Source organism: Cebidichthys violaceus, unplaced genomic scaffold (assembly GCF_023349555.1).
Source record: "Cebidichthys violaceus isolate CVI_PGR_0920_01 unplaced genomic scaffold, fCebVio1.0.p SCAF_125, whole genome shotgun sequence".
Classification (NCBI taxonomy): Eukaryota; Metazoa; Chordata; class Actinopteri; order Perciformes; family Stichaeidae; genus Cebidichthys; species Cebidichthys violaceus.
The window spans coordinates 60001-86929 of record NW_027176291.1 but is presented as its reverse complement, the minus strand read 5'-3'; the positions used below and the strand labels follow the sequence as shown (position 1 = coordinate 86929).

General features: G+C 41.3%; 1 protein-coding gene across 1 annotated transcript in view; it reads right to left on the bottom strand.

The window, feature by feature from the left end:
• Nucleotides 1-1668: 1668 nt before the first annotated feature.
• man1a1 (mannosidase, alpha, class 1A, member 1) overlaps nt 1669-26929 on the bottom strand; it is a 72884-nt gene continuing 47623 nt past the window's right edge. Inside the window, exons 4-10 of the mRNA XM_068706929.1 lie at nt 19588-19711; nt 18861-18954; nt 14657-14772; nt 12072-12291; nt 11205-11377; nt 10747-10862; nt 1669-7291 (exon numbers count right to left, since the gene is read on the bottom strand). Of these exons, the coding sequence (XP_068563030.1) occupies nt 7165-7291; nt 10747-10862; nt 11205-11377; nt 12072-12291; nt 14657-14772; nt 18861-18954; nt 19588-19711 (970 nt within the window). The 3' untranslated portion in view covers nt 1669-7164. The remainder of the gene's footprint in view (nt 7292-10746; nt 10863-11204; nt 11378-12071; nt 12292-14656; nt 14773-18860; nt 18955-19587; nt 19712-26929) is intronic.

Below are 26929 nucleotides of genomic sequence, written 5' to 3'. Positions count from 1 at the left end.
ATTTCATTACTTAGGGTTTATTCTAATGTAGGAGTTAATTCCTTGGTGGATGGCAGCTTTAAACTGAACCGAGGATTATTCTAAAGGACTGGAGATATTTAAATATTTTTTTTATCAATTAATTATCTAAAATTAGTGAAGAACTACAGACAACCTTTACACCAAATTGAAAGAGATATTATTTGGAATTAATCTTTTTTTCTTCTTCTCAAGTGTTGAAACTGAGTCGAAGGTTTCATGACAAACATAACAAAAGGAAATCACAACTCAAGGCCTTCCTGGCTTTCTCCAGATTATTTCTCTTTTTTTGGTCAAACCACTGTCACTGAGGTCCAAAATGAGCTTCTATGCTCAAGAAGAAAGTCACATTTAAAGGATGGTGTAGGTGTAGGATTTCGGGGGGGGGGGGGGGGGTCTATTGGGAGGGATGAAATATAATATAACTTTCATTAGTGTATAATCACCTGAAGCTAAGAATCGTTGTGTTGTCGCTAGCTTGGAATGAACCGTGTTGATCTCCATATAAGAGTCCGCCCTGTTGCACCTCCATGTTTCTACAGAAGCCCAGAACGGACAAACCAAACACGGGCTCTACAGAGAGCCTTTCACCTTATTAAGTCCTCTGAGGGCCACCGTAGTTCTCCCACAGGCTTGGGCAGGGAGTAGAGGGAGTAGAGGGTGGAGATGGTGGAGGGGGCGGAGGGGTATTCAGTTGGTTGCTAACTGCAAGCTAACAGCCAGATGCCCTTAAATCAACACACTGGTCCTTTAAGCCACTTACTTACATTATTACTTTGATTTTTTTATCTGCACTTTTCTCAAACTTTATGCATTTGTTATTGAAAAAAAGATGCATCTATATGAAAATCGATCAAATCAATATTAAGACTCGACAAGCTATACTATGACTTTTTTGACTTTTTTCGGCAGGCTATACTAAGACCTTTAATGACTTTTTGATATTTTGTAGACACACTAAATTATGACTTTTTCAACATGCTATATTAACATTAATATTTTTCCCTTCTTTGTGTTTTCAAATATTAATACTATTGCAGTTGTTTGAAAGGTGCTGTGACATTAAATGAACCTTCTTGCCTTAAGTTCTTAAATGCAAAGATTGCTCGTCTTGTCTGTTCGATCATTTATGAAGAAAAACGTTCTGAGAATGATGTTGTATAAAACTTGTAAAGCTTGTGTTTTGTAACTTCTGGTGTCAGTGGTTGGTGTTTTTGTTAAAGTCATTTGAACACTAAAACATTGCAGATGAGAGTGAAACACTCTTGTTTTCTTGCTTCTCATGAGTCATGTGTTGGAGAGCTTTGGTGCTCACACAGAGCGGACCGGCCCACAGCAAAGAGTGACTCACACTGACATTTATTCAAATTAATCTGTTGTTGTTGTTGTTTTCTTCTGAAGGGGAAGAACAGGCCCTTCAGGTATTGTTCAAATGTTAAAGCTCTCAAGAATGAATCAGTCAATCAGCACAAATGATGCATATATCATTAACTAAAGATAATTCATTCATTTCACTACATTCTTTTTATGGACTGAAGCACTGAAGTCAGAATAAATTGCGATGAATGTGTTGAACTGAGACGTTAACGCTGGATGATAAATGAAGAAGGCTCTGCTGGTGGAAAAGACAACACAAATCCCAAACCACCACTTATTAAAAGATTATTTTATTCACAATAGAAGTGTAACAAATATAGTTTATTAAAAAGTCTGCTGCTTATTAATATCATTTTAATCCATAAACTCAGAAGATTTTTTTATATAAATGTAGAACGGCACATTTGCCGGAATGGAATATTTACATTTTTTTCAATAATAATATTAACACAACAAAACAAGATTTCCCCACAAAATTAAGATATTGCATATAAACGCAAAGTAAACTATGTGCAATGGAATGATTATCAGCAATATTTTATACAGAAACATTTCTGAGGTTGGTTTCACACATCTACACCTTTAAAGGGAAACGCCAACCTTTTAAAGATCCTGCTTATTTAGACAGGTCAGTCCTGTTCAGTGATCGCACACCACTGAAGAAGAAAGTAATGATTTCAGTGTGATATAAATTAGAGGTGGTGCATGGTCACTGGGACTGACTTCAGTTTGAATTCATATTAAAAAAAGTTGGCATTCCCCTTTAATATTCACCAATAAACGGGCATCGGAACGCAACAGATCATCAGCACAATATTCAGAAAATCACCAAAAAAGAACTATTCAACCTTGTTGGACAAATAACAAAAACATAAAATAGATTCTGCATATGGAAGTGAGCAGATGCCTGATGTCACACTCTGTTTAAGCTGAAGCAGATCTCACACCGACGGCTCACATGAAAAGTACATTCTGCATTTCCTTCCTATTGAGGCAGTGAAACGACCAGGTCAGCGCCACATGAGCGGGAAACACGTTCAGGTAAATCCAGCGGGGCTCCTCTACAGGAGTAAATCCAACCAGATGTCGGGCCTGATGTTGTAAAGACTCTAAAGATTTCCCATCAGCCCTTTAAGTCTAAATTACAAGCCAAACATCGGAGTGTTGTTTCTAAGCCTCCATGGTTCCAAAATAGAGGTTTGCAAGTAAACACAGTTACTTTAACATATTTATAATCCCCAAAATGCCCCAAAAAAACCTAATTTCAGAATGTAGAGTTGCTCCGACAAATCTCAACATCGGTGAGGGAGACTGTTACGCTCTGCCAACATGTCCATTCAAATGCCTCACACTAGTTATACTCAGTATAGGAAAACAACAAGTATAACCCCTCCATTACAATCTTTGTAAGATTATAAATAAAGCTTCAATCAAATGCAGGTCGACGACTCATCAAGACCTGAATGTAGACTTAAATAGATATATCTTTAAATTGAATTCTGTTCTGAGTTTTCAAACCACTGAGGAAGGAACACCACCACCAGCCTGGTACTCGATTACTTCCACCCACCATTCTGTGTTACAAGTAGAATGCACATAATCACCACTGAAGTAGCATTTACTGTAGCAGCAGTCTATCTACCGTTCCACTATTTCACTTTCCAGCTGGACCACAAAACCACACGGAGGTTTTTAACGCCTGTCTTAAAAGGTTAACTTAACACCAGTTGATAACCTTCTTTCGGTTTATTTGAGCTAAGGTTTGTTTTTGAGATTTAGCGGATAAGAAGCTCATTAAATGTCTTTATAATGGACACAGCTGCTTCACAGCACTGCTTTCCCTCATTACAAGCGTTCTCTGGGCCACCGAGGTGAACACGCACGTCTCCGAGCTCGTCATACATGAACCCACAGGAAGGGCTTCTCCTCTGTATTCATATCAAGCAGCGTCAGGGTCTGAACACTCTTCTGTACGATGAACTCTTCAACAGATCTGGGTCACACTTTCTTGCTGAATATTCCTGTACGTCCATGTTTATGTGTCAGAAATGAAAAACAACAAAATGGAGATGCATTGGGTGCATCCATGGTGTACCGATGCGCCTCATGCGGCAGACTTGGATCATTTCCTGCGTTAACGGCGTGTCGACGCCGCTGCAGACTCTGCATTCATTGATTCCACTTTTTGTGCTTTCCAAGATAAAAGAAAAAAAAACAACAAAAACAAAAAGCACAGAGAAGTGAACACAAGACCAAAAAAAAAAAAATGCATATAAAATATTCTTCACTTCACATTGGATGGTACATTCATACAATTTCTATCCTCCAATAATGTTGTTTGATTGACTCCCAGGTCCGTCCTGCTTAAATCACTCTAAAGGTACCACGAGTAGCATTTTTACAATTTTTTTTTACAATTCATTGCTGATAGCATTGGTATATATATCTATATATTTATATATCTATAATTATTTTGAGACCGTAGGACCTTTAAATTCTTTACCGACATCAGTTCAGCATGTCTTTGTTTTTTTGGTGGACAAAAATGCAGTGACCCACAAAAACGGTTTAGGGTCCAGTCATGAAGCAGTAAACCCACAGCGCCACCTGGGGGTCAGCTCCCAAACCCTCAGAGTCCTATGTCGACTACTACAGAATAAATTAACACAATCAGCAAAAATCAACGGTTACAAGACAACATCAAATGGACACTAAATGCCTCTAAACCGACTGTGACTGAACAGAAACACACTAAACACGAGGACACGTCGTCTGTACAGTGATGTGAAGCACATGGAGGGATTTCTCACAGCTCAGCAACTCCAAACCATAATAAACAGGGAGGGACAGGCCGGCTGACTGATACGTCTGTGTTGCTCATTCCATGGGTGGGGCTTATTATTTTACTTGACGTTTGAATAATGACAACCAGGTAAAACTAAACGTTTAATTGGATTTAAAACCAACATTTGCAGCTCAAACACTTTGTAGTTTAACTATTTCATGTGAAGCAAAACCAGTGAGTCCTTTACCTCTTCTCTGCTTTGTTTCTCTTAAGCTTCTATTTCATGTGAAAGTTTTATGAGCTCTTCTTGTTGCAAGAGGGCGGTCTGAAGTGTACACTACTCATCACATCGCCTTGCAGCAGAAAACTCAACAGATTTGGATGTCATTTATAAATGACTCCATCACACTATTGTTTGGTTGAAAACAAAGACCATGAGCCATGACAGTATCAAGAATATTTCCCAAAAACTGGTGGACTTTTCCTTCTCAGACGGCTCTGTGATTCCTGGGCCAAACGTCTAGAAACCTGCAAAAAGGAACTGAATGGACCATTTCAAAGATCCAGGGATGCACACTTTTATACTTCAACTGAGGGATTTAACTTTGGAGAGTCCAGATCATTATGTAACAGTCACTGATATACATGTGATTCTCACCAAAACGCTTCGACTCCAGTCTCATTCAGCCCAGGTCCCATGTGGACTGTAACAGGAGGACCTCACCACTAGATGTCAGTGTAGTCCAGGAAATGACAGTTACTGGGACTCCTACTGGTCTCAAACCATTTAACGGCTCCTGACAGATGTTGGCCTCAGGAGAAATAAACGAATGACTTTCTAATTATAATATTATTTTATGTGATCCGCAGATGGACCATTGGAAAATACATTAAATATCAAATTTGAAAAAAGCAGAAATTGTCCTTCAATCAGCGTCTAGTTTTGGTACGATCCTCGTCTGAGGCAGGGGGACTTTACTTCAAGCTCTTTTCAAAACTCGACTCGTTTGTGTTTGTGTGAGCTGCTTCTCCCTCCGACTCCTCGTTCTCAACAGTGAAGGCACTAGATCGAAGACTAAACTGGATTGTATCTGGCTACAGTTCTGTGTGGTCATCAGGAGAAATCTTTACCATGAAAGCCAACTAAATGACCGACTTTGACGAGTTCGTACGCTGATGGAAAAAAATGTATAACGGCAAGAACACAATTCGTATCGATACAGTCACACGCCAAACATCTCGACGACAGAATGGTAAAGCTGTTTTGAATCAGTATGGCTTCTCGTGTGTGTGTGTGTGTGTGTGTGTGTGTGTGTGTGTGTGTGTGTGTGTGTGTGTGTGAAGGTGGGATATAACAGCAAAGTCGAGTGTCCACGTCTCCTCATAGAGGAGAGAAGATCCTACAGGCTGCTCTACGCTGGAGCTGGAGGACGGAGACAGGAAGAAGACGCGATACAACAGAGAAAGACCGATAAGCAGGTTCGCTGATGAAAGGGATCAATCACTTTCCTCTTCAGGCTTTTAAGGTCTAAGCTTTCAGTTATTACTCATACAAATTCAGAGGTATTAACATTTGCAGAGGGTGTTTGTGGAGTATCCAAAATCAATTTCTTAATTTCAATGACGGTAGTTTTTATTCTTGACTTAGCAAATAGTTTGCCAAAGAATATGTAAAAAAAAGAAATGAAAAAGATAATATCTCAAGGTCCACTTACTATTTTTCCCCCCAAAGATGCATCTTATAGTCTAAGGCATCATTATGCTGGACCTGGAGGTACGACTTTTTTGATTTTTAGTTCTTTCAAAACCCTGAAATCACTGACTGGGTTGTTTTTTAGCAACTGATGAAATCCCGAGGGGAAAACTGCAAACAAAACACTAGATTTGTTTTCATCACTTTTGAAACCTGTATCGGTCGATCCCCAGAACTATCGGTGCAAATGTGAGGAAGAGAATAAAACCCAGGATCCAAAAAAGCCAGATGAAGACGAGATGAGCGGAAGGACAGCGACAGCTTTGTGTAAACGTCGTGGGGAGGGAGTGAAACTACTGTCGGGGTCAGAGAGCGGGTGTGGCCGGTCGTTCTGTGTCACACCGAACACTCAGAGGAAGGAAGAAGCAGTCGGGGGTCCGGGTAATGAGGGAGGGGCAGCAGAGGTCTTTTTGAAAGTTCTGCGAGTCTATAAAAAGAGGCTCGGGTTGTGCTGCGCCCTGCCTTCACTTCCACAGAGACAACCACGTGTTTTTAGAAAAAGAAAAAAGCCTCTCTGAAGACGGTAGCAGTCGGGTGGTGCTGCAGGTGGAGGTGTCGGCACCAGCTTTGGCGCAGGGAAACCGGCGCTTGTCCAGATATGGAAGCGGTGCAGCAGAAAGAAAAGCGAGCAGAGCGTCCTGTAGCTCACTCAGTCGGCCTTGTAGTCCTCGGACGAGTCTTTCAGGGTTTTGGTGCCCAAAGCTCAGGTCCAAAATATCCACATCAGGGAGACGAGCGGTTTCAGATCCATCAGTGTTCTCCTTCACAAAAAGCTGTAGCTAGTAACAACAAAATCACCGACGAATAATGTGATAACTGGTCAGACTGGCCACTCTGAATGAGTTTAAAACAACTAGAAGTGAAATAAAGTGCCGCGTCTTCAGAGAGTACCGCTTTTATAAAGCAAGAATGTTAAAAGAAACTCACAATACCTGTCTGCTATCACTCTCTGGAGTTATTACGTTATCCGGCAGTAAACATGTTGGTACTGGTCAGCGACAACGAAAGCATAAACAAACTAAACTGGATTCTACAGCGAGAATTCAGGCTTGATTTCTGTTTTGATCCCATGAAAAAAAAAAAAAAAAGGTGAAATCCCAATCAAGAGGCACCTGTAACCTTTGGGGACTCCAAATGGCTAAACTGTTGTCAGACAGACAGCTGGAGGCTCAGGTATACAGGATCAGAGGTTCTCGCACTTGCTTTGGGGCGCCAGCGCAGCACGGGTCCACTACTCCACCTCGTTGGGGATGTCTGTCACGTCCTTCTTGATGACGGGCAGAGGGTGAGCCTCAGTGTTGAACACCCAGTGGTCGAACGGTAGGTGGTCGTCGTCAGAGAAGAGCAGGTAGAGGTACCTGAAGGAGACAGAGGGGGGTAGAGTTTATTCAACACACCCGACAGTAATGAGATGTACCTGTTTAAATGGGCTTTTACAGATATTGTCATCAAGGTGACGGTGACATGTGACCTCCACATTCTAAAATCGGTTCATGCGTTGAGTCCAGGTGGACGTGTGCGCCAAATCTGAAGAAATTCCCTCCAGGTGTTAATGTTTAAAACGCTTCAGACGAGCGGCGTGGCTCCGCAAGCGTGAGACTAATTATGTGGAAGTGTGTTAAAGAGGAAGGTCTTGGCGAAGACGTGTGTGTTTGAGGAAGTAGTGAGTATTCGCCTGGATAACTGAGACTTGGATATTATACTGCATCAGTTGTGTGAGAGCTTGTGAACTGATGTTTTGACATAGTTAAGCTGTTGTTAAAACGCGGCCCCCGTATACATCCATTCATCAAGACTTTTCTCTGTTGTTTTTCTCTGTTCACCGCAAAGGCGTGCTGTAAAAAACACACTTATATTCAAGAATTGAAGGATTGATATACAAACGATCGTTTTGAGGGGTAAGTACTCCCTTAAGTGTCTGAATTGTGGATACAAAACATCACTTCTATCACTCCATGAGCTGAGAAAATAGCAGTAACAGGCTTACAAATGATGATGTTACTGAAGGTTCCCCACCAAACAACGTCTAGTGTAATGTTGCTATCGCTGAAGAGTAGACAACTGAAAAGCTCTGGAGAAAATTTGTAAGTGGATTTAAAGTTAAGATCTTTTTTTCTTTTTTTGTGTGAAATTATACTATTAAATAAACATGCTGAAGATGACTCATGTTGGGATCTAAATCGTTCACTGCTCAGTGTTTTATAGATTTCGAGATATTATTTTGTGCTCAGCTTTTGCAATATTTATCGGCAGTCCTGCCAAAAGAAATATGAAACAGATGTGAAACAGAGAGAGAAGGGGGGCGGGTGTGGCTCGGGCTCAGACCAGTTTATGAAACCTGAAGTGATGAAATTCTGCAGTTGAATGTCATCAGAGCTTATGAAACAAGGACGGGGTACGAGTGTAAGCAAATAGAGGGGGTTTTCGGACAGTCGCCGTTCAAAAATCCTCTTCAGATTTCATCACGACGGGCGAGATCAATAAAAACAAAGTTGTTTAAGGAGAGTATGCAGCGGGGGGGGGGGGGGGGGGGGGGGGGGGGGGGGATTCAGGGGCGAGGGGCAGCATGTGTGTCATCCGACTAAAGAGGAGCCCTCAACCTCCACAACAAGTGGCCCCGTCCTCCTCCGCCTGCCAGCAAACCAGGAGAAAGCTCTGAGTGATTGAGGGCCGACAGCAGCGTGAGGTACGGCCGTGTCCTTGGCAGCAGCGCTAAAGATGGATACTGGAAGTGGCTCAGCACGATGCCAAGATCCCAGAGTAACATTAGGAGGATTAGACTTATGGCCCGGCTGCTAAATGGGATTGATATTTCCAGGTCCGACTCGGATACCGTGGATGTGACTGATGAGGCAATCGTTGCGTCGCTGTCCGGGCTGGTGGTCAATTGCCCTCGGATGGAAAACATTTTATCATGCCTATAAAAGATATTCATGGCGTGCTTTTACTTTTTCACGCTTGGTGGGATTTTCTTTTCTTTTTTTTCAAACCGATCGGCAGAAAACAAAACAGTCATCTGCACGTCACGGCCTGGTGGATCTGCGAGAGGCATCCGGACATCTTACTTTGAGCGCTTGTGCGGCGCAATCAGGGGAAGAGGTGCCGCTTGTTAAAATTTACTGCCTGTGGAAAAAAAAAAAAAGCTGTATTGGATGGCACTTCGCCCCCATCAGGCTCTGTCGGGCCTCCACTAACCTTGACTTCATGTCAACAGCTGTCTGGTGTGTGGGGGAGGAAATAAAAATGATCGAAGAAGAGGAGAGGAGGAGGAGGTGAAGGGGGGTGGGGGGGGTGGGGGGGTGTGAAGGATGCTGGAGAGGCCGTACATATTTCGGTGGGAGTAAAGAGGAAACGGAGACTATGGTGAGTTGGGAGGGACAGCGGGAGTGCACAAGATTTGTTGCTGCATCAGAAATGGATTCAATATAATCTACAGGATCAGAACCGGACTTTTTATAACGACATGCCTAAAGACTTATAGTAACATGTCATTAAACAGCCAGCTTGTGTGAAATACAAATGGATAAAAAAAACAAAAAACAGAAACAATTGCAAATGTCTACTTGCTATATTATTATTGTAGCTTCAAGTATGATGTGTGCAATTATGTCCATTGTGTAAACCTGTGAAACACACACACACGCACACATTAGGTACATGTACACACACTTGTTTCACAGTTTTGCACTTTTTAAACTGTAGTTCATTGTTTAAAACAATTAAAACATCTGAGAAGAAAAGACCTTTGGGCTTCAACATATCACACTGTGAGGCTAACAACACATTGTAAGAGCCATTTGTAGGTAATACAGTAACAGGATCTTGATTCGTATTTGATCAGCGCTGCCTTGTTTGACAGTTTTGATTCAGAGTTGATCTTCAAAAGTACTGATTTGAACAAGAAATAACAGCTGAAATCCAAAGGTTCTCCATGGTGACGGCAGTGCAGATGCAGTGGCCGGTAGCTCTCATGAACTTCACTACGTTTTTGTTCTATTTTGCTGTCTTTTTGTCTTAATTCCAGGACCACGTATGCAGTATGGCGGAGATAGATAACATCGGAGGAGGAAGCAGGATTGGATAAAGTGCAGCGGACCTCGACGCAACCACCGCCAACAGAATCTGCTGACCTGCTGTGTTTACATCAGTGATGCTTAATGCTCAAACATAGTCAACGTTGACGGACAATGTTTCCCTGGTGCACAATTTTGTAATGTAAAGATGTCGGCCATATTATCTCCCCAGAAGTTCTTTTGTTGCTGCTGTTTACATTCCTCCTGATGCGAGTTAAAAAAAATGCACTACAGGAGTGCAGTTTTTGTTTATTTCATGTTTTTCTTGTGTGGCATAAATAGACGAGGCTACAACTGCATTCTTGTTGTGCAAGAATGACAATAAATGATCCTTGAAAAGTCCCACTTGTGTTTGTGTGAGAGACCGTGTAGTGAAGAAGCCTTGTCAGTGACCTTAGCAACTCTCTGGAGCGCAAGCTGAATGAATGACAACATCATCATACTTTGTTTGTGTGTGTGTGTGTGTGTGTGTGTGTGTGTGTGTGTGTGTGTGTGTGTGTGTGTCTGTGTGTGTGTGTGAGAGTGTGTGTGTGTGTGTGTGTGAGAGACATATCTCTGTCGGTTTGGGGATGCTGGGGCCTTGTCCCTCCATAAAGTGCAATGACAGCACAATCATGAGAGGACAGAAGTGAAGAGTGAAGGAGTGTGTGTATGTGTGTGTGTGTGTGTGTGTGTGTGTGTGTGTGTGTGTGTGTGTGTGTGTGTGTGCGTGTGCGTATAAAGACGTTTGTGTGTCTTACTTAAGCGTCTCGGCCAAGTAGAAGCTCTGCTGCACGTCGTCGTGGTTGGGGGTTGAAGCGTAGACGTCTCTGACGCCGCTGTAGCCTCCTTCTACTTTACAGTGCTGTTCTAAAGCCTGAGAGGAGAGGGAGGCGCACAGCAGGGAGAGGGAAAGACATCAGTGACTTGCAACATCAATCAAACTCTTCATGTACTTAAAATATCGCTAAACCTCAGGGCAGATATTTGCTAAATATAAAAACAAGTTAAATAAATTGACCTCCTGTAAGCTTCCGTCCTAATTTGTGTTGTTTTTTAGAGCGTGTGAGAAACTTGTTCAGTGTCATCTGAAATGACTTCAAACTCTCAAGTTAAAAGCCATGTGCAGTGTGACGACATGTCTTTCAACACTGCCAAGCTCTTACTAAATACAATATGACAAAAAACTAATTTTCAATTCAATGAAGAAATGTTTTACCTGAACAGCCTCCCAGCCCCACTCCCTGTATTTGGGGTCGTGGGTGAACCTCCACATGTACATGTAGGTCTCTATGACCTCGGGGCGGAGGATGAAGTATTTCTCGTTCTGGCGGGTGGCGATGGCCTCAACTCCGCCGTCAAAACGAAAGGCTTCTGGTCCCAGCTTCAAAGCTAGAGAGGAGAACATATTGTAGATATAAAGCAGCATAGAGTCTGATTTCATCCTTATTACGTAGAACACTTAAAGGTACTATGAGGACCTTTACAACCGGTTAACAGCCTCTATGTAATACTGATGCCTCTATACAACCGACATAAGTAAACGGGACCATCAACGAGGAATATTGGCAGTTCCTATTTATCCATTCTTAATGCCTGTCAGAGTCCCCACGAAACTATTTATTCATTAGAAACATTAACATCCCCACAAAATTTGGTATATGGCACTGGATTAGAATATTACTCTTTAAAATATGATGGCTTTTCTTTGAATCAACGCTAATTTGATGACGTGTATGGACAGCATTCAAAAACCTGACTTCCCTACTTTAGAGGAGAAGATGCTGTCGCTATAACTTGATCACATAATAAGTAAGAACTTTGCGAAATGAGAAATATGGCACAGGCCAGTATTAAGAAACATATTTGGTTCCAAGTAATAATTCTATAGAGCAACTGTGGATCTAGATATTAATATGACTTTTAAATTTGACTAGAAACCACCATTTGTGACCGAATGTGACCAAACTTGGATCTGCTGCTACTAAATCAAAACAGGCTGTCAAACTTAAAATCAGAGTGAGCAATTAAAAACAAAACATGAAAACATTTGAGTGTGTATCGTCTTCTGTGTGTGCATATTTACCGGTTCTGGCGTAAGACTCGTGACAGGTCCGGGCGATCTCGGCGGCCTGCTCCATCTGGTGGCCCGTCTTCTCGCTGGCCGCCCCGTCAGCACCCAGAGCGATCATGCCACCTGCGAAGCAGGTCAGGTGACCCATCTTATGCTCCAGCAGCCCCCCCTTCCACTCCGCTATGTAGGTCAGCCCGCTGCTCGACTTCCTCATCAGGTTGGTTTCTATCGCCTGAGAGACAAAGAGTGACGGAGGGTTTTATTAGAGGTGGGCGAAGTTTGGTACTCACTCCTAAATCCTACAAGTGATGATGCAGACATGAGTGGAACATCTCATCCTCATGACCAGGTAAGTCTGCCTGTATTTTTATTGTCAAATTATTTTCATTGCAACATACATGCATTATGTAAAGAAGTATGTTTTCTCATTTTAAAGACTAACGGATTCAAAGTAAACTAATTATATCTCCTAACCAGACTACCATTTACATCCCATAGTTTTGAGATATCTGCCACGTCCCCCAATACAACACCGTTTAAAGGAATACTTCAACCACAGACTGACCGTTGTATATCAATTACTCATCTCTCGTGGCATCTTGAATTTCTAAAACTTTACAATTAAAACACTTTGGACTCATGGACTAGTAGCACGCCTGCGCAGGAGAGTATATTCTGTATATTTGAGTCTTCTGTCACCAAGCTGAGGAAGTCAAGATAACACGGGGTGAGCAGTTGATATACAAATGGTCATTTTATGGATGAAGTATTCCTTTATTGGCACTTGGTTTACGGGGCTCAAAGTAACATCAGTTTTTTTTCCCTTTTAAGTTGAATGGCAATTCTTGTTGTTAGCAGATTAACAATTATAATTATCTGTGGCTTATCTAATTAAATATCTCAGTGCCTGGCGGACTGGGGATGTGTGCTGGTGAAAATGTGAATTGTTTCATCCATAAAGACAAGACTTTATAATAATGTGTGTGTAAAGCCCAGATGTGAATGACACTTTTACAACTGACACTTTTACAACAAGGTCTTCTCAAAGTAATCTATGCATTTAGGGTGTACTGACCCTTTAACACGGCCCAGGCTGTACAGAACCAGCCGAGGTTATCGAATCATTTTATCATCTATGACTCAGATAATCACCCTGCTGCTGCTCTCTCGCTTCCCAGGCTTCTCCTTGGCAAATAAATCAAGAAGGCCTATAATCCTTGAAGATCAGGAGGAATTACGGGTAAAGAATCCCTGCGCGGTTAATGCTGCATTTTAGTTGCTATGTAATATATTTGCTCCCCAGAGTGTTACAGGGAAACAATTGGAGTCAGCTCTCTCCAGCTGAGACCTGCCGCTTGTCACCACAACTTAAGTTGACAATTTGTTTTAAACATAGAAAAGCTGTCTGCATGTCTGTGTGGTGATTATGTATTCACTTTAGGAAGCTGTTGATTCATCTGCTCCTTGTCGCCGTCTTCTTATATAAAAGTGTTTTTCTCTGTTTGTGCCATCATCTTTCATCTGCTCAAACTCACCATGTGGCTCCCACAGTAAGAATAAAACGGTAAAACACTAAATATCTGAATCTCTTGGGCATGGCAGTGGCTGCAGTGATAGATAGTAAATCACAATATTGCCACTTGAAGCAAAATAAAAATCCACACGCGTCAAACAGAACTGAATTTAGCAAAACACCAGTTACAAACTCAGTCGACCCAGAAAATATTTATGGTGATTACATGTCATCATGTAAATTTTTGCTTTTATCATCTCATGAGCAACAGCTTCAAGGTTATTTGGGCGACCAGATTCCTTTAATATCTCCACCGCAGGGAGGAATGAACATAACGCAGCACTTTTCAAATTCTGAAGCTGACCTCATGTTTGTTGTCATTATCAAGCAGCTTTTTATCATCCAGGCAGCTCCCCGTCTGTAAACACCATGTTCAAACACCCACTTATATCATACATTCAGATTTTTCCAGTGGTGACCGATGTAGTGTTTAGGTTTTCACATCTCGATCTGCCGATGATGAAATTGAAATACACTGCAGTGCTAGATCTCAGTGGTAGAAGTGCAACAGATTGGAAATTACAGCCCATGGAGATCAGTGCTCTAACATAATGTGATGGTCGGGACAGAAGCGGTGCTTAACACCCATTCACAGATGGTGCGTTTAGGGACCGGCAGACAGGTGACAAATGACGATTTCAGTTTTCATTTGTACAATTACATCTGTCAGGAGAGAACAGCAGAAAAAGGGTTTTCTACAATTCACAGTCAATCAATACTGAATAAAAAGTTATTGAACGTTCCTATGTTCTATAATATTAGTATTCCAACTGATTTCTTTGGCAACAAAAAACCTGATTTGTAGAGGAGAGGTTGTATGAGACATGAGAAAGTAATAAGAAAACAAATCTAACACAAATTTAATCTGTACTATTGAACTAATCGTTGCAGCTCCGTTGAAGTCTCTGACAGAAAGCAAGAATAATTCTGCCTGTGTGTGTGTGTGTGTGTGTGTGTGTGTGTGTGTGTGTGTGTGTGTTGCGAGCTGTGTGTGTAGGGGGGTGTGTGTATGTGTGTGTGTTACCTGCAGGGCATCATAATACATCTTTTTGGCCTCTTCGTCAGTCCTGTCAGACATCAGCCAGGCCTTGAGCAGGTACTCATAGAAACTGTCACCTAAGCCCCCCACGGACACGTGATCTGCAACACATCGACAAAACAAAGATTATAACACACACACACACACACACACACACACACACACACACACACACACACACACACACACACACACACAGACACACACACACACACAGACACACGCGCACACGCACGCACGCACACACAGGGCTACATGTATGCTGTCTTAGATTACAACCGTTGGACATCCATAGATCACCCTCACATGACACAGGGCCAGATATACGTGTGCAACATAAAGAGAACACACCTACAGTGCAGCCCGTGATATACTGCCGGGTTATTATGCGCGCGAGCTGCCGTAGGTGAGCCTCGAGCCGGCCGAGCGCCGCTTCTGTATTCGCCCTTCTGATTGTCAGTGAAGGCTCATCCATATGTATGTGTCATTAACGGAGTCCAGCCCTGTTTGCGGAGCGCAGAGATTAAATGTCAGCAGTGATCATCTTGAAGGGAAGAGAAAAGGAGGCTGGTGGTGGAGATGGGCTGGTGCACAGCCAATAAGAGAATCTGACCTTCTGTGAGTTCAATATTAAAACAATATTGAAACAAGAGCACCGCGGCATCCAGAGATGACGCACGCTTAACATAGAGCTGTCTGATTCCAGTGAATATTCACGTGTAAACGCGTTTCTGACACAAACTTTGAAGCAGAGAGAGGGTGGAAACTATGACTCAGCATGTCTTAACCACACATGCCAACATAACAGCTGTTTGGATAAAACGCAGAAAAAAAAGCTGAAACATGACTGGCTTTTCTGTGTATGTACGTACGGCACATGAAAGGCACCGCAGCATTTCTGTGAGGCTGTGGTAGAGAGATATTTTTCAGACAACATTAGGCTGCAAACATCCCTGGGTCATAATTTATTTAACAAATGCATTCCCATCGCTATTACATAATGTTTTTGTAGATGAAAAACCCTTTCTGGCAAAGGAGCATAAAAGTGTTTTTCTTTTTTGTGATAAAGGATTTAAATTTTTATTTTTTTTCTGTTGAAACTTAATGTTTCTATTCAACATTCCTAACCGGATATGTCATCATTTGCATAAAGCACTTGGATGAAAACACAGTTACTGGCTCTGGTTAAGAGTGTCAGCTAAATGCCAACAATTATAACTGTGGATGTGCTTTCAGGAGCTTTATTCCACGTTTCAAGCATCAGATAGTAAAAGTAAGCAGACCAGAGGTGCAGATCCATATTTAACCATCACAGATATAAACAGCCCTCACATCAAGGGCTGGGTATCAAAAACTGTTTGAGACAGGACTCTCATAAACTCTGAAGCAGATCAATGGATACCAAAATCTTAATAATAAAACTGGACGAAAAGATTTCTAATTTGATGCCACAAAGTTTTTCTGTGGAAATCAAGAGAAGTGAGATCTGATTTGATGTAGAACATTGACTGGTCTGAACAAACACGATACCTCTACAAGGTGAAATGGGTAATAAAGCATATTGAGCATGAAAAGTTTCATTAAGCATTAATAAGTTCCATTCATTTAATAAATTCCTTTTCCACCTCTGCATTTGTCTTTTCCTATTGATTCAAACACCACAGTCTGACAACGTTAAATTACAAAGAACATGATGTTTCTGTACTACTTTGTATGCAAAACACTGCCTCAAACAAAGTCAGTTTTTAAATCCATTATTGGTCTAATTTGCCTAATCTCTGCAGTTATTGGTAGGTGGCAGAAATGAAATCGCAGCAGCAATAATTGTTTTTCTGATGTTCCGATGTTGTGTTTAGGTCGAGGCAGAGCCTGGTTCTGCTCGAGGTTTCTGAATTATATTCTAAAGAGAAGTACGGAATAATAATATAATATATACCTGCTCTGTATGCACTGAGACAACTTCTGTTATGATGGCACTATGTAAATAGATTGTGGTCCTGGGGCTCCATAGTTACTGGTACTATTTGATAAAAAAAAAAAAGCCCACTTAAGACCCAGAAACTTGTCTCAGGATTTAAATAAAACTTGTTTGACATTTTGCACACTCTCTGCCACTTGAGAATATGAGTACTACTACTCTGTCCATTATATATGAGGTTAATGCCATAAGATAGTTAGCATAGCTTAGCATAAAGACTGGAAACAGCGCCTCTAAAGTTGGCAAATTAACTTGTTATATATCATTTGTTCTGTACAAAAGCTCAATCTGTGGATTTTGGACTATTTCGCTATTTCAATGACAAGAGCCAATTGTCTCCTGGCTGCAGCTGCATATTAACCGTACAGATAATAAAGTGGTGTCAATCTTCTCATCCAACTCTCTGCAAGAAAGAATTTCCCCCCAACAAAAACTATTCCTTTGAGAACTTGATGATTTGATATATATATAAGCTTGTCACTTTGAGTTTGTTCTGAAGTCCCATTTTTGCTCTCTGGAGGTCAAAAACACACTTACAGCTGCCTTAAGAATAGGTTGAAAATGGATTTTGATATGCAGCCCTTCTCCTGTCAGTGTCACTTTAATTATATCTACTCATCTGTCAGTTTTCTCAGACGTATGACAAGTGGCATTAGGAGAGGCTTTTACTGCCGGATGTTCTCTTGGAAACTATACCGTACATACCTTGTCCACTATATACTATTCAGCTCTCTTTAACTCCATATGTTCCTCTCCTTTTTCCTGAACCCCCCCCCCCCCCCCCCCATCTTCCTCAAAGCCTCACCTCATTATTATCATCATTACCCGTTCAGCTACATGGTTGGAAGAGTCTGATGATCGATTCACAATCATACCCTATTACCACAATCTGCGAGAGAGTCAGACAGGTGAGTTAAAGATAGAGATCGGGGGTGGAGTGAGAATACAAAACAGTGAAACGGGTGCAATAGTGGGTTGCAGCAATAAAAAGAGTCAACAAGGTTCAAATGGACAGAGTGATGAGAAAGCGTGAGGAGAGAGAAAAGGACGAGCGGACATGACACTTTCAGCACCACATCATATACGACATCAATATCAAAAGAAAAGTAAAAAAGAAACACTACATTTTCATGTCACAACACTTGCGGACTGCAAGTGTTAGACCTCTAAAAACAAATGTATTTATATGGCACTATTCAAAGAGTACAGTAAATGAAATAGAAAGAATATTGTGTGTCAATTATGTGTCAATCGTTATTTCCCAAAGCTCAAACATTATGTATTCAAATTGTTTGTTTTGTTAGAAGAGATCCAATTTTTCATGATAGAAGTTGAAAAAAGCAATTCTTCAATTTAAAAGCTGAACCAGCAAATCTTACGCAGAAACAAAGACCTGAGGGATAAACTGATCATCAGAATAGTTACTGATCAAATTTGTATCTATCTACTAATCAATTGATCAACTTATCATTTCAGCTCCGCTCAACATAGACGGTTGTTATAAAAAGTAGTCCGTGGATCTGCGAGCTCTAATAAGGAGCCCTAGAAATTGTGGCAGGAGATTATTTATGTACGTAATTGGGTTCAAGTTCATCACCTTTAAAAGTGTAATAGACGACCGGGAGCCCGTGAAGTCATTGTAATATCAGAAGGATATTTGCATTCCTGGTTTTCGTCAGTACAAATTACAGGTGTGGAAGAGTTTTCTTTGAAAGAGCAGCATTAAGAGCATTACAGGAACCCGGACAAGTAGTAATTTGCAGGCATTAGTGTTTCAGCGTCATCTTGGGGAAAAGAAAGGTCGATCCTCGGTGACATTCTTCAAGTGACAAGTGCTAATTTTTTATAAATGTCTCAGCCTCAAAGTCCAGGTTATGATTAACCCAAAGATTTCAGCCTGTGATTTTCATGATAATCACCCTGTATTTATCCATCTCTTTCTCTCTCTGGTTCACCATGAGCCAGTCTTGCATTTGTGTGGCAACAGAGCAGAAATCATTTGGCTACAATTATGTTTGTAACAGTTGAGATGTAATATCAAGCACACAAAATCAATGTTTACTCTCTCTGCAACCGGTGAAGACCAACCCATCTTACTTCCAGTATATATGGAGGATCCACTGTATTAAAAGCAGCTCTAAGGAGTATCCCCAAAACACACGCTGTGAATAAAGAAGAAATTGAATGAGATGTGATAAGAAGAGGACTTACGTTGGCCCCACTGGCCGCTATTGGGGTTCAGGTAGTTGGGGTAAAGCCCCTGTGGTTTGTCCAGGCGATTTAGTACTTTCCGGATGTTCATTACCTATTGATTAAAGGAAGAAAGCACAAATGCAACAAGTGGCGTTAACTAGCTCTGCTCCTGCAGATTCCAACACAAATTTGCAGGAAATAATAGGGTGCGTGAGATTGTTTAACCACAGGTGTTTAGTAGTAGTTTGCTAGTCTCAGGAAGGATGTACAGAGTAGCGAGTGACACGTGTCGCTGTTGTTCCTGTGGAGCCTAAATGAGCCAATAAATGATATGATAAGGAGAGGTTGGATCAGTGAGGAGACTTGCATACTCGCCATTACCTGATCCAGAATTTGAAGGCTGTATCGGACGCATTTTAGATACCAGCATCGAAACAACTCTACTTCAAAACATCACATGTGAAAATACACGAATGTCTCTAAAAGGTTTGTGTGAAGCACTCTGAAAAGACAGAAACTGTTTTGTATTTGATATAATCAATAAATCTATGGAGAAATAAGGTAAAGGGGTGAAGAGTCTGGCTACAATCGCTCTTATTTTTGCTTCCAGGGAAACACCTCTCCAAGTTCTCTGACATAGCCGACACTTCTAAAGTGCAAGAGTGCATGTGGAAATCCTGCGCCATTGCAGCCATTAACTGTGAAAAATAGAGTAATATCATCTACTCTCATGCGTGTCTGTTACCTTCTGTGCGAAGTCAGGATTCCCCGAGAGTTTGCTGAGGTGCATGAACTCCAGATGCAGGGTGCCGTACTCTGCCAGGATGCTGCTGCCGCCCGAAGCCCAGGGCCAGTTTCTGCCAATACCACTGGACAAAGATAAAAAGAGAAGGAGACGAGAGGGATCTGTTTAGAACACAGCGTAAGAAGAAGACCGACGCACAGCTGCATAATGTTTCACATTTTCTGTGCAGTTTGGCAAACGATCCGACATCGATCTTGTGCTCGGCCACAAGCAGAACCACGTAACTTCTTTTCACGTGTTCATTTCATGATAATTTATACTAATACCCACAAGTGCTTTATTAGAAAAGACACAAGGTTACACTGAGTCGCGTTCGAATGGCAAATTCCTGAGCACACAGAAAACCTGCTTGTCTCGATATGAAAGCTATGACAGCTGAACAGAGGCGGTAAATCTTTAAAAAGTCAGAGCGTCGGCGACTCAGCGGTCATACTTTGAATTGTGACGACAACTAAAATGTTCTCGTGATTTACAGGGTATTTTAGAGAGCCGTCTTTTGCTTGAGTGACATTTATTCTTAAAATGGATACAGATCCGAGTTACATTAACGACACTAACCGCTAACCTCACACTCCATCTGTCATATTAATGGGTGCATTTGTTCCCCTTTTTTTATCCCCACACACTTGACTTAGGCAGCACTTCATATCCTTCCTGGTGTCTCTAGGTCAGTCAGTCAGAGCGCATGGGCCCCACCGCCTCCCCCGACGTCACCTGTAGTGACGATAACGGCGCCTCGACCCTCCGGCTATATGTGAGAGTTACAAACCTCTGGCACGTTCGACGAGGACAGAAGACCTAGCAACGGGGTGTATGTGTCTGTGTGAGTGGGATCATTAGAGCCACTGACGGATCACTTCCAGGCAAAAGACTGATGACTCTGCCGGCGATGCGTCAAGTAACCACTCATGAATACATATTAACAATTCACAGACCTGCGAAACACACACCAGGATGTGTGCACTGCAACAATTACATGTGGACATGAGCTGCACACACACGGGAGACATCCAGCAAATGAGAAAAAGGAGATGGAGAAGGAGTGTGAATTAGTAGAAGTGCCACACACACACACACACACACACACACACACACACACACACACACACACACACACACACACACACACACACACACATTCAAAGAGGTGGATGAACATACTAATTATTCCCCCCTTCCACTTATCATGCTGCACAAGCCATAATTTGTTTCCCATTACACTGTGGATTTAATCAAGTCAACCAGACACAGAGAAGACCACCGCAGCATCAGGGTCAGAGAGAATAATATGGTGAGGAGAAAAAAATCCCATCACTGTGGATCTGATTAAGATTGGGGCTGTGAGTTGTTTAGATTTAGACTGATGCAGACATTAAAATAGGGTATTAAAGTCTATGATTACCTGCACAAAAAGTTGAATGCGTTGTATTTTTGCGACTTCCTCCCCATCCCCAGCATTTCCAATCAGTGTTATTGTTGGCACCGCTGTTGAAAATACTGCTTTCCCTTTTCTTTAGAGCCTAGCAAACACCAACAACACAGGACACTCTGCATTTTGTTTTGCACAGTTACTACAGTTGTTCAACCCTCAGCCAGCCCCTCTACTGGGAATAGTGACTGCAAATAAAGGACATTGCTACTTTTTGGTGACTGTGGAAAGCTACCGATAGCAACCAAGGGGAAAACAAAAGCACTATCCCTCTTCCACGTGAATTGAGCCTTCATTTCCCACAGAGATGGTATCCATCGGCAGACAGTATTGCATAGTGAATAAGAAACCAATCTAAACGCCGATGGTGTCATTATTCCATATCTGCTCCGCTGGTCCCCAATTGGAGCCAACGACGACACCACCCTGCTGGAGGCTAGAGGTTTCTAAAGGGACTAAAGGTGCTCGGAAACACTACCACTTTAACCCACAGGGACCGCCAAAAGCAACACAACAAGAAAGTTACTCATAGTAACTTTAAACCCAAGATACACTGTGTCTTTTAGTGTTCCAGCTACTTCCAAAAGAACATTATTCCTTTAACTCCACAACACCCTCCACTTCCCCTCAGTCAACTCGTGGGCTTGATCTGTCTATCCATCTTTTTCAATCCTTTTATAAACCCTGTGATGAAGGATAAATCCTTTCCCTTCGTAGAGTGGAGGCATGGAGGTAAACACACGCCTTTCCAAGTCGCCCCTGTCCAGTCTGATCCCTCCCAAAGCCCCACTGTGGGAAAAATTAAATCCCTGTTAAGGAGAACAAAACAACAGACAGCAGGGAAAAGCGGCTGTGTAAACCAAACACAGAAATCAATGAGGGGCAGATATAAAGTAAATCACCGGAGACGGATGGATGAGAGTGTGTTAGGAATACCATTAATCTGGCCAGGGGGTCTGCATATTTAAGAAAGATACATTAAAGACCATTTCAGATCTGCATAGCTAATTAGAAAATGTTTTAAAGAACAGAGCTGTCGAACAAAGTCTACTTGTTTGATCACAGCTATTGAAGATATTAATTAAACTACTTGGGCAAAATATGACAGTGGGAATTTACTTCAAGCAATAATATGTAACCTTTCATAGAAATAAAACGCTCTTCCGCCTACAAATGAAAGTTGAAGCAATAAGCAATAAAATGCCACCTCGAAGGATTAAAATCAGTGAGGTGTTTTGACGCCGCAGTCATACTTGGTCAGGTATGACCACTAGCATAAAGTGGCTAAGGTTAGCAAGCATTAGAGAGATAGGTCTGTATAGATGACATTATTATGTATTATTAACCCGGAATTGTCAATTGTGATGGTTCAGCAGAGACATAAAGTCTCTGTTAAGCAAAGCAAACTGCATTTACAGTGTGACAGTAATAAAGCTGTGAGTTTGAAATAACATGCACTGACTCCTCTCTTGCAATAACAGCCAACAATAAATGTGAAAAGTGTGATTAAAAAATGACATTAATGCTGGTAAATCCAATGAAATTGTTGGGTGAGCGAGCTGCCTCTGCTCCATTTTGGGGTGAAACGTTTCAAGAGCTACTGAGTAGCATCTATGCCTGTTTCTGGATGGAAACTCTTTGTTATTCCAGTCACATCCCGTACTGGGATTGGAAACTGGCATTGGTCCATTGACATACAGCACAACACAACTGCATTGGTCCATCTGATGGGAGTCCACTGTTGTCTTTGTCGGCTGATGCAGATGTCCTGGTGGCCCACTTTCCAACTAGCACGCTCTACATCCTTTTTCCTCATATGGGATGTAATGAGAGTAATTACAAGCTCTGAGCTATAAAACCACTGTTTGGTTTATGACCTCTCCTTGCACAACAGACCATACTGCAATATCCTAAAAATACCGCACAATGTTTGAGCCCATATTCTTACAGCAGCCTGAACTGTCTTTCAAACCAATTGGAAGACATTATTGAGCAAAGATAAAGCAATGATATCTACCGCAAAATGGGAATGAATTTATCCTGTTGACTGTGTTCTGTGGTCTAAGTTGGCTTCATTTCTCCCAGTCAGGGGTATGAAGATTCATATCGCAAGCTGGCTGAATAAAAAGTCTCAGTTTGTTCAATTCACTAACAGGAGGCTGAGTGGTGTCTCTCACTTTGTCATCATGCTTTATACTAAGCCGTGGCAATGTAATGCAGCACACTGTTATGATGACCTAGAAGTAGGACTTCTTTTTAGAAAATATGCAAGGCTTAGACTAATATATCAATGCAAATATTGAGCTTTCATTATAAATCAAGAGATCAGCCGCCATCATCCAACATCTGATAGGACTGATATGTTGCAGTTTGTTTGGCTAACAGCAGTCCATGTCCACAGATTTTAATTAATTTGCTTAGCCAACGTTTAATCCCGTTTCATAACGGTTATAATGAAGATGTGAAATCAGGCCAACCACAATTAAATGAATGATGTTAAGAAAATAATAATTTATATTCGAGGTTGTCAAAGACTACATTTTGTTCGAGAGGACATTTGGGTAAAATTTTTCCATTTCTATTTTTAAGCCAAAAGGGACGTCATCAAAAACAGCTGTGCAGATGTTGGCGGTGGAAGTGTCATTTTGGCCTTGCCATCCAGACGAGTTACAACGTTTTAAACATTGTATTAAAACTGTTAACAGCATTGAAATGTCTGGTTGTTGCACGTTTGTTTGTCAGGATTGATCATCCAAAAGCGAGCTCAAGTTCTACAGGATTCAGACAGGATGACAATGTTTCAGAGCAACAGGTGTTTCAGTTTAATGAGTACCCGTGTTAACGGGTGACTTTGAGCCAAATGAGCCCGTGGTTGCTGGTAGTACCTTACATAAATGTTTGGCTTAGGTGATGAACACAGATGAGTATGTAGTTAAAATTGATTGAAGGCATTTACAGGGACACCAACACGCTTTTTGTGTTTTTAACAGCTGCCGTCCTAACGAGCAACCACAGATACATTCTGAGAGACATCAGTTAACACGGTCACTTATTAAACTGAAACGCAGACAGCGTCTACTTATTAGCTTTGTCGTGGCATTTTACATTAAGTACATGACCACAGATAAACTGGTTGTAAGCATGGAGTGACTTGTATGTAGATATGTATTCTAACCACTCACTAATAGCACACGGATCTGGAAAGTCCATTTGTTTAGGTTGCATTTGTGGTCTTTGGTGGTTAATGCCCCTGCATTGCAGGATGGCTGACCGAGTTGCTGTGAAGAAACCTACAGTATAAAAATGCTGGGGCACCTGGGAGACATAACTAAGAAGTTAACATTTCTTATACATCTCAGACACATCTGGACTTCTCAACACTGTTTCAAGAGCATCTGGGAATGTCCGTCAAAATAATCTAACATGACATGACCTGTTCTCTGCCCTGCTGTTCAGCCAAGAAACAAAAAAGGGCTCAAGGGAGTCCATAAAAGAAATACGGATCCAAAGCCACAACCTAGAATTCACTGGGTGATGAAAGATTGATGCCATTGGGAAGTATGAAGGTTTGCATTGGAGGACATTTTCTCAACCTCTCTATGTCCATCTTGTTTGTCCATTTGAGGGTGTCCAATCTTCTTATCATTCAACCTTTCACACCTGTAGCCATTCCCCTGGCCAGCTGTGAAATGACAAAACCTAGGCTGCATCTTTTATACCCTCCAGGCCATTCTGCAGTGACTACAACAGTAATTTTAATTCTGTGGTGCCAAGCAGTAATCTGGAAAAAAAACGAAAACGCATCCCATCTCCATAAATTAGCATGTCACACCAGGAAGCGGCCTCTCACGCTCCTCTAGTACTCCAATTAATTTGTACTCTGTGTCTGGATGAAGTCTATATTTTAGCAGAGTTGTTTTTGTGTCCGTCCTCCTCATACATGCCATGACCTCTGTTTCTCTCCGGCTTTTCACCCCTCAATATCTCTTCCTCTCTTGTCTTAAAATCTATTGCACTTCTCCTTCAGGTGTGAAGAAAATGTGAGTTGCGATAGATTCACAGTTAGCAACTTAATTAGAGGCCTTAAATCACGACTGCCTTTCAGTCCCTCAGGTTACTGCAGAGGAGAGAGGAAAGTGTGTATATTTGAGTGTGTGTGTTTGCTGTAAAAAATCTCTGGCTACCCTGAATGCCAGACTTTCCTTTGCTGTTAAAAAGTGCCTCAGGGCAGTCAGACAGTGTTACTACCAATACTGTGATTGTGTGTCTGCAGTATGTACATGTGTGTACTCATAACTATAGCCATAGGTAGACACCCCTAGAAACAGCCTTAGCTGCCCCATGAAAAATGATAAAGCTTAAACTTGAAATTTAATGCCACCAAACATTATTAAACTAACTCATTAGAGCCCCGTTTAGTTAATCTGTGATATCATGGCTATTGCTTTACAGTATATATCAGCCAATAAGTAACAAGAAATAGCAGCACAGAAATGCCAAAGACACATTTCTAATATTTTTAAAAACTGTGTCGACATTACATAGTTAATCCGCCAGTTTTTAAAAAACAAATTTAGGGGATCCTGATGAAAAATATCAGACTTTTGTTTATGTCACAGTAAAAACATCAAATGTGTGATGATTAGTTGTCAGACTTTTTATAATTATTTATCTTAACATGTTTACAGTGTTGTATGTTCACAAATCCAACATAAAGTGTTGCAAATGAGCCTTACATAACTAAACTAAATCTGAACCCATCAACTATAAGAAGCAGAATCAAACCAGTGTAGTTAAAAGAGTTCTACTGGTTACTGCCAAAACAACAACAACAAGTGCTTGAAGAAGCTCTACTGTACCTAAATGTGTGAAAGTGTATTGCTGGGAAGCATCACTGTTCTTCTGCAAAAAACTCCACCATTATGTGTTTTGCTCAGGGAGTAGACAACACTGTCTCAGGTGACAAACATATCTGGTAATGGAAATTATAGCAAATTATATGAAAGTTGAAATGTTTACGAGACTAGTGTATCCTGGAAATGGGATCACACTACCATTAGGAGAGAAACCCTCACAGCCCAAGTAGAATTTCAATTGATTTTGTAGATGAAATTCAACATTTTACGACTACTTCTTCTGCTGCTATGCTGATGACACTCACTTTTACTTTCCTGTTCGGCACTAAGGGCCTTATTCTGCTGTTGCACTTTGAAGAAGCTCTAAATAAAAATATAAACCCGCTGCCTTAAATGTTAATAAGCTGAGCCGTCTCTACTAAGCAGGGCAAGTTCATTTTCCCATCACGCCTAGAATAAAAGGCTTCATGACAGAGAAACACTTCACAGGGTCACCCAGTGTGACAACCTCTCTAGTCCGTACTAATAGAGCCATTCTCCATCTAGGCCTATTAATCAAACTCCAAGACCCCAAGAGCTGAGGATTGATTGCTTTAGCCTCACACTCTGTAGCTGAAAGAGTAAATCTGTCCCACATTTTTTAAAAACATTTTATTCTGTGAGATAAGAAAAGCGAGCAGGAGGACAAAGTTATCTTTAACAACGCAGCTGCATTCGGATGATGACATTGTTTTAATCCAATATTTAAATTAGTACAATCTGTCATGGTTTATACTGTATATAGCTCTTTAAAGTCAAGATGAAATGAAAAATGCCCTTTTAACCCATATTGATCACACATTTAACAATATATGCAAACAAATAGTATTGATTTCTCCATATTTTTTTTATGAAAATCCAATTATATTGTCTTTCTGCAAAACAAAATGTGTCATCATGACATCATGGACAACCATCCATCAATCAATCAGCAACAAGGGAGTTGTGTGTGGAGAAA